The 8,794-nt window shown below is 44.5% G+C and overlaps 1 protein-coding gene across 1 annotated transcript in view; it reads left to right on the forward strand.

Annotated features, from left to right (window-relative positions):
• LOC119957780 (heterogeneous nuclear ribonucleoprotein L-like) overlaps window positions 1–8,230 on the forward strand; it is a 52,213-nt gene extending 43,983 nt beyond the window's left edge. Inside the window, exons 13-14 of the mRNA XM_038785864.1 lie at window positions 1,354–1,449; window positions 7,834–8,230. Coding sequence (XP_038641792.1) covers window positions 1,354–1,449; window positions 7,834–7,880 — 143 coding nt within the window. The 3' untranslated portion in view covers window positions 7,881–8,230. The remainder of the gene's footprint in view (window positions 1–1,353; window positions 1,450–7,833) is intronic.
• Window positions 8,231–8,794: the final 564 nt, after the last annotated feature.

Consider the following 8,794-nt stretch of genomic DNA (forward strand, 5'->3'; position numbering starts at 1 on the left):
GTGACGTAGATCTAAAATTATTAACCTCCGTCAAGGCCGGAAGAGTATAAAACATCTGGCAGAAAAATAGCTGTTAGGACTTGCATTGAGCAACGTTGGTTCCATATAAGAGGCCAGGGATAGAGTTCAAAGTGGGATGGGGGAATTAAAGAATTGGCATCATGTTTGGGGACTAACAGATGTGTTCAGCAGCATAGAGAAGACCAAATTTGGAAGCAGCATCAAAGTATGTGAGAAGTCTGAATAACTTGCTGCACCCAGAAGGATTTTTTTGGGGCCCTGGTTGGTGATAAGGGAGGAGATGGAAGAGTGAGCCAGTGTATCACAGAACAATCTGTTGCTTTTGCAGTGCTAAAAGGGGAGTGGGAAGATGTGTTTCTTGTAATATAATGCTGGAGATTCCTAAGGATGATCATTAAATATAGAGCCTCCTGAGTGGAAGATAATCCTGTCATGTTTTTTTGGGAGAGTTGGGTTTAGTGCAGTCCACAAAATGGGACAGATATGATTGAAAGTCAAGTTGGCCACAGCTGCAGAAACAGGACCGTGTTTTGGAAGTGCTGGTGTGGATGAAGGTGGATTGTCTGAACAGATGTGACTGAGAAACAGGGAGAATAGAAACTTTACAGAAAGCGAGGCAGTATTATTCAAGGTAGTTGTGGTAGCCAGCGGCTCGTAGACCGTCCACCAAAGTCTTCCATGAATGGAAGGAGAGAGAGTTTGAATAAAGGATGAGTCCGAGGTGGACCATTGTGAGGGAGGGGATGCAAGTTAGAGGAAAATGTAATGAAATTTTCCAGTTCAGAGAACGAGAGAGAGCATGAAGTGGCACAGCACTAATCACCAATGTGCTGGGATAAGAAGCTATGGAGAGGACCTGAGGAGGACTGGTTTAAAAAAAGTATGTTCTATAACGAGGCAGGCATTGCTGGATCCCATACAGGTTCCCAATCATAAGTTGAACATCATTTCCTCTTTCTCACATTTTTCCTTTGGCGACCTAAATTGAAAGTATTGAATTCCAAGCACCGTGAAACCCTAAAGCTTGTAAATTGCCTAATGAAATAATTCAGTTGTGCTATTTTACTGGCCACTTGCATGGAGCCCATCACTGATTAATAAGGATTGGGCTGTTTTGGTGCATTGTACAGTGGTGTGTTCAGTGGGCTGCTATTTGTTCAGATTGCGCTCAATTTTTGATTTTAAATCAGGAGGTTTTATTTGGCAGCATCAGTTTTTTTTAATGGTTATACATGTTTCTTGTTCAAACAGGGTGCCATAAATTAAGTTTAAACCTAACCAACTTGCACACAAAAAAAATGTTGATAACTTTCCCAAATTCTCAATTTGTAGACGAGAAGAGTTCTTCCGGTCTCCTGGAATACGAATTGAAAAGTGATGCTTTTGAGGCACTGGTTATGCTTAATCACTACAGGCTAAAGAATCCAGGTATGTTTCTTTAAATGAAGTGTGAAATTGGCGCAGCAGTGTTTAACCTAAAGGTTCTGAGTTTCACAAATATTAATTCTGGGACATGCTGCTTTGTCGTAGCTAAGCTGTTGCTGCATAGCACCTAAAACATTGGACTAATAACCCCAAGTCGTGGTCCACATAGGTACCAACGGCATAGGTAGGAAAAGGGATAGGGATGTAAGGCAGGAATTCAGGGAGCTAGGGTGGAAAACAGAGTTATTATCTCTGGGTTGTTACCCGTGCCACGTGCTAGCGAGTTGAGGAATAGGGAGAGAGAGCAGTTGAACACGTGGCTGCAGGGATGGTGCAGGAGGGAGGGTTTTGGATTCCTGGACAATTGGGGCTCATTCTGGGGCAGGTGGGACCTCTACAAACGGGATGGTCTACACCTGGACCAGAGGGGTACTAATATCCTGGGGGGGAGGTTTGCTAATGCTCTTCGGGAGGAGTTTAAACTAGTTCAGCAGGGGATTGGGAACCTGAATTGTAGCTCCAGTACACAAGAAGCTGAGAGTAGTGAGGTCATGAGTAAGGTTTCAAAGTTGCAGGAGTGTACCGGCAGGAAGGAAGGTAGTTTAAAGTGCGTCTACTTCAATGCCAGGAGCATTCGGAATAAGGTGGGTGAGCTTGCGGCATGGGTTGGTACCCGGGACTTTGATGTTGTGGCCATTTCGGAGACATGGATAGAGCAGGGCGAGGAATGGTTGTTGCAGGTGCCGGGGTTTAGATATTTCAGTAAGCTCAGGGAAGGTAAGAGAGGGAGAGGGGTGGCATTGTTAGTCAAGGACAGTATTACGGTGACTGAGAGGACATTTGATAAGGACTCAAATACTGAGGTAGTATGGGCTGAGTTGAGAAACAGGAAAGGAGAGGTCACCCTGTTAGGGGTTTTCTATAGGCCTCTGAAAAGTTCTAGAGATGTAGAGGAAAGGATTGCAAAGATGATTCTGGATAGGAGTGAAAGAAACAGGGTGGTTGTTATGGGGGACTTTAACTTTCCAAATATTGACTGGAAACACTATAGTTTGAGTACTTTAGATGGGTCCGTTTTTGTCTAATGTGTGCAGGAGGGTTTCCTGATGCAGTATGTAGATAGGCCAACGAGAGGCAAGGCCGTATTGGATTTGGTACTGGGTAATGAACCAGGACAGGTGTCAAATTTGGAGGTAGGTGAGCACTTTGGTGATAGTGACCACAATTCGATTACGTTTACTTTAGCGATGGAAAGGGATAGGTATATACCGCAAGGCAAGAGTCATATCTGGGGGAAAGGCAATTATGATGCGATGAGGCAAGATTTAGGATGCATCGGCTGGAGAGGAAAACTGCAGGGGATGGGCACAATGGAAATGTGGAGCATGTTCAAGGAACAGCTACTGCGTGTCCTTGATAAGTATGTACCTGTTAGGCAGGGAGGAAGTGGTCGAGCGAGGGAACCGTGGTTTACTAAAGCAGTTGAAACACTTGTCAAGAGGAAGAAGGAGGTTTATGTAAAGATGAGACGTGTTGGTTCAGTTAGGGCGCTTGAGAGTTACAAGTTAGCTAGGAAGGCTCTAAAGAGAGAGCTAAGAAGAGCCAGGTGAGGACATGAGAAGTCTTTGGCAGGTAGGATCAAGGATAACCCTAAAACTTTCTACAGATATGTCAGGAATAAAAGAATGACTAAGGTAAGAGTAGGGCCAGTCAAGGACAGTAGTGGGAACTTGTGCGTGGAGTCCGTGGAGATAGGAGAGGTGCTAAATGAGTATTTTTCATCTGTATTCACACAGGAAAAAGACAAAGTTGTCGAGGAGAATACTGAGATACAGGCTACTAGACTAGAAGGGCTTGAGGTTCATATGGAGGAGGTGTTAGCGATTCTGTAAAGTGTGAAAATAGATAAGTCCCCTGGGCTGAATGGGATTTATCCTAGGATTCTCTGGGAAGCTAGGGAGGAGATTGCTGAGCCTTTGGCTTTGATCTTTAAGTCATCTTTGTCTACAGGAATAGTGCCAGAAGACTGGAGGATAGCAAATGTTGTCCCCTTGTTCAAGAAGTGGAGTAGAGATAACCCCGGTAACTATAGACCAGTGAGCCTTACTTCTGTTGTGGAAAAAGTCTTGGAAAGGTTTATAAGAGATAGGATGTATAATCATCTGGAAAGGAATAATTTGATTAGAGATAGTTAACATAGGGCAGCGCGGTGGCCTAGTGGTTAGCACAACCGCCTCACGGCGCTGAGGTCCCAGGTTCGATCCCGGCTCTGGGTCACTGTCCGTGTGGAGTTTGCATATTCTCCCCGTGTCTGCGTGGGTTTCGCCCCCACAACCCAAAAATGTGCAGAGTAGGTGGATTGGCCACACTAAATTGCCCCTTAATTGGAAAAAATAATTGGGTAATCTAAATTTATTTTTTAAAAAAAAGAGATAGTTAACATGGTTTTGTGAAGGGTAGGTCGTGCCTCACAAACCTCATTGAGTTCTTCGAGAAGGTGACCAAACAGGTGGATGAGGGTAAAGCAGTTGATGTGGTGTATATGGATTTCAGTAAAGCGTTTGATAAGGTTCCCCACGGTAGGCTATTGCAGAAAATACAGAGGCATGGGATTCAGGGTGATTTAGCAGTTTGGATCAGAAATTGGCTAGCTGATAGAAGACATAGGGTGGTGGTTGATGGGAAATGTTCTGACTGGTGTCCAGTTACTAGTGGTGTACCACAAGGATCTGTTTTGGGGCCGCTGCTGTTTGTGATTTTTATAAATGATCTGGAGGAGGGCGTAGAAGGATGGGTGAGTAAATTTGCAGATGACACTAAAGTCGGTGGAGTTGTGGACAGTGCAGAAGATGTTACAAGTTACAGAGGGACATAGATAAGCTGCAGAGCTGGGCTGAGGGGTGGCAAACCTCATTGAGTTCTTCAAGAAGGTGACCAAACAGGTGGATGAGGGTAAAGCAGTTGATGTGGTGTATGTGGATTTCAGTAAAGCGTTTGATAAGGTTCCCCACGGAACAATGCAGAAAAGTGTGGGGGGATTCATTTTAGAAGGAATAATAGGAAGACAGAGTACTGGGCTAATGTTAAGATTCTTGGTAGCGTGGACGAGCAGAGAGATCGGTGTCCATGTCCATAGATCCCTGAAAGTTGCCACCCATGTTGAGCGGGTTGTTAAGAAGGCGTACGGTGTGTTAGCTTTTATTGGTAGATTGGTGATTCGGAGCCATGAGGCCATGTTGCAGCTGTGCAAAACTCTGGTGCGGCCGCATTTGGAGTATTGTGTGCAGTTCTGGTCGCCACATTATAGGAAGGATGTGGAAGCATTGGAAAGGGTACAGAGGAGATTTATATGGATGTTGCCTGGTATGGAGGGAAGATCTTATGAGGAAAGGCTGAAGGACTTTAGGCTGTTTTCGTTAGAGAGAAGAAGGTTAAGAGGTGACTTAATTGAGGCATACAAGGTGATCAGAGGATTAGATAGGGTGGACATTGAGAGCCTTTTTCCTCGGATGGTGATGTCCAGTACGAGGGGACATAGCTTTAAATTGAGGGGAGATAGATATAGGACAGATGTCAGAGGTAGATTCTTTACTCAGAGTAATAAGGACGTGGAATGCCCTGCCTGCAACAGTAGTGGACTCGCCAACACTAAAAGCATTCAAATGGTCATTGGAGAGGCATATGGACGATAAGGGAATAGTGTAGAGCAGGGGTGGGCAAACTACGGCCCGCGGGCCGCATGCGGCCCGCCAAAGGTATTTCTGCGGCCCACCAAGTCATTAAAAAAAAAAAAAATTTATTTAAAAAAAAAATTTATTTTTTTTTTAAATTTTTTTTTTTAAAGGTTAATGGGTGGGGGGGCTGTTGGGTTACTTACTGGTATAGGGTGGATACGTTGACTTGAGTAGGGTGATCATTGCTTGGCACAACGTCGAGGGCCGAAGGGCCTGTTCTGTGCTGTACTGTTCTATGTTCTATATGAGGCGCCCAGAATCATAACCGGGTGACGTAATTATTTTACTTAATATACTATGCGGCCCTTTGTGAATTGTGAATTTCTGAATGCGGCCCTTGCACGGAAAAGTTTGCCCACCCCTGGTGTAGAGGGACTTTAGAGGGGATTCACTGGACGGCGCAATATCGAGGGCTAAAGGATCTGTACTGCGCTGTAATGTTCTATGTTCTATTCCTATCCTACATATTTTTAACCTTTGGCTCAATGATCCGCTACCGATTGTGGGCAGTGGAAGATGTGAGACATGCGTAATGGTACTTAAGCACAAAAAATGGATGCATTTAAAGGGAAGCTAGGTCAATTATTATGGAAAAAGAGAAAGGATCTGCTATTGGGATGAGTTGGAGAGTAGGAGAAGCCTTATGTGGAACATGAATGGGCCTTTTGAGCACAGTGGCCTGTTAATGTATAGATCCTGTATAGAAGTTCGACTATGAAATTTTCCATCCAAAAAATAAATGGAATCACATTCTCTTCTATTCTCTTGTGTACACCACTGCTGGGCTTGGCTTCTTGTTGTATCTCACTTGCATTTGAGAAATCAAAGTATTTGGGGAGTTAATTGTATAAATTACGGGTAATAATAAACGGGTGAAGAGCATTCATCATTCCAGCACATGGAGCGATGCACTTATTGACACGGGTGGCGAGTAGGGTCATGAGCACAAACATTCACTCCCTCCACCACCGACACACAGTAGCAGAAGCGGGTGCCATCTGCAAGATCTCACCAAGGCTCCTTAGGCAGCACCTTCCAAACCCACAATCATTACTATCTATGGGCAGCAAATACATGGGAACACCACCACCTGGAAATTCCCCTCCCAAGTCGCTCACCTTTCTGACTTGGAAATATATCGGCTGTTCCTTCACTGTTGCTGGGTCAAAATGCTGGAACTCCCTCCCTAATAGCGCACTGGGTGTACCTGCACGACATGGACTGCAGGGATCAAGAAGGCAACTCACCACCACCTTCTCGAGAGCCATTCTCAGGGGCAGCACGGTGGCACAATGGTTAGCCCTGCCTCACAGTGCTAGGGAGCTGGGTTTATTTCTGAACTTGGGTGGCTATGTGGAGTTTGCACATTCTCTGCATGGGTTTCCTCGTGGTGCTCCGGTCTCTTCCCACAGTCCAAAAGATGTGCCGGTTAGGTGGATTGGCTGTGCTAAATTGCCCCTTAGTGTCCAGGGGTGTGTAGGTTCGGTTAAGGGACTGTTGGGGTAGGGCGGGGAAGTGGGATTGGGTGGTTTGTTGTTTCAGACGGTCGATGGAGACTCGATGAGCGGAATGGCCTCCTATTGCACTGTAGGGATTCTATGATAATTACGATGGGCAACAAATGCTGGCCCAGCTAGCGAAGTCCACGTCCCGTAAAAATGAATGTATAAAAAAGTTTCACTTTGCGAATAAATGTAAACGGAGTCAAGATTGACTTCTGATCGTATCCTTCAGCAAAGGTTGGGGTTGCGGGGGGGCATTTGAGGGACCTGGTGGTTTCCAAAAGAATGTACCCTCGTGCATTGTAAAGTCTTCAGCTGAGAAACATGCATATCCCTGGTTAGGGGACTGCACTGACTCTTAACACTAATGTGCTTGTGAGATATAGGTGGATTGGGTTTTGAGTAATGATCCATTGTTACTAACCAGAGCCTCAACAAGTTGGGAGATTTATTCCAAGGGGAGTGGAGGATAAGCATAGGCAAATTGTGCTTGAAATTGTTGCTGAAACCACACCTGGAGTACTGCATACAGTTTTGGATTCTTTACGCTAGCAAGATATGGAGGCCAGGTAATTGAATATATATCCATGGCTGAGCTGGACAGATGGTTTAACTATATAGGAGTTGAGGGTTGTGGGGAGTAGGCAGGAAATTGGAGTTGTTTTGATTGAATGGCAGAGCGGGGTTGTGGGGCCTACTCGTTTCTTCTTTTCTTATTCTGTCACATCTTGGGTTGGGATGGAGAGGGAGAAATGGATCACAGGAGGTCTGGGTGGTAGTCCTTTGGTAAAGTTTAGATGCATGTTGGAGGGGTTGTTAACAGCTTGGGGTTGGGCCCTGTGGCTAAATACTTGGCCACAAAGATGTCTATCCAACCGGCAGTTAAGCGTGTAGAGGGGAATAAAGATAGCCAAAAGACGCGGTTTGTTAGGAATTTCACTTCCAAACCTGAAACCAGCCATTTGGCTGTTTGCTCGAACTGTTATCTGCACTCACTAGTTAACAGGTGTGGCCCTCGGTAATGCATTTACACACCTGCTTTGTTACGGAAACAGAACATGTGTTTAATTTAATGACTCCCCTCCTTACTAATGCTGAGTGACTTTTTTTCTCCCCCGATTGAATTTTCTGAAAATTCAACATTTAAACAGATGGACCTGACCTGTTCACGCTGAAGCTGTGTTTCTCGACTGCCTAACAGGACCCTGAGCTGGGAACAGACACAACGAGGCTGATCATTGTTTTTGATGTATCTGGTTTTGTTACAGTGGTTTCTTTTTGTGTTGCTTTTGTTTCCTTATAACGCTGTAAAGTGTGGTGACCCATGAAATGGAATTGGTATGTTTTCCAGTACAAGGGCATTTTATTTTTTAGCTTTCCCCAAGAATGAATGGTTAGTGAAATGTGGAACGTGACCGTGTTAGTGGTTAGTGTATACAGGCATTTGTTTGGACTTGTTTAATTATTGGAAGATTCCTGCACTGCATAGAACTGTACACGATTGTGTTACAGCTACAAAGTATTAATAAAAACAATTATTTTAGTCTTTGTGAATCTTTGTTTGTTCAAATATACCATAGAATAGTATATGTACATAGCTTTTCCAACAGCCTACTCGACATGTGCGTACATTCTTCTTGGAAATGCAGGACAGTAGAAATCTGTATTAAATAAATAAATAAAAGCTTATTGTGACATTCTGGATACAAGCCTTTTCCTTCAAAATGAAGGCTGAAAAATAAATAGGAATTTTTGTGAGGTTAGACTCCATGGTGTGTGAAACCATTGGGGAAGAAGGTAGCGCACCAGACCAGCACTCCAGAGGCCCAGATTCATCCTCTAGGGACAAAGGTGCAAATCCCACCAAAGGGATTTGGTAAATTTCAATTCATTAAATCTGGAATCGAAAGCTAGTCTCTCCGTAACGGCGACCCTGAAACTCATTGATTGTCGGAACTAGTTCACTAATGCCCTGTAGAAGAGGAAATCTGCCATCCTTACCTAATCTGGTCTACACGTGACTTCAAACCCAGACCAGTGTGGTTGACTCTTGATGCCCTCTGAAATGACCAAGCAAGCCACTCCGTTCAAGGGCATTTGGAGGTGAACAAA

The sequence above is a fragment of the Scyliorhinus canicula genome, chromosome 27 (assembly GCF_902713615.1).
Source record: "Scyliorhinus canicula chromosome 27, sScyCan1.1, whole genome shotgun sequence".
In the NCBI taxonomy this organism is placed as follows: Eukaryota; Metazoa; Chordata; class Chondrichthyes; order Carcharhiniformes; family Scyliorhinidae; genus Scyliorhinus; species Scyliorhinus canicula.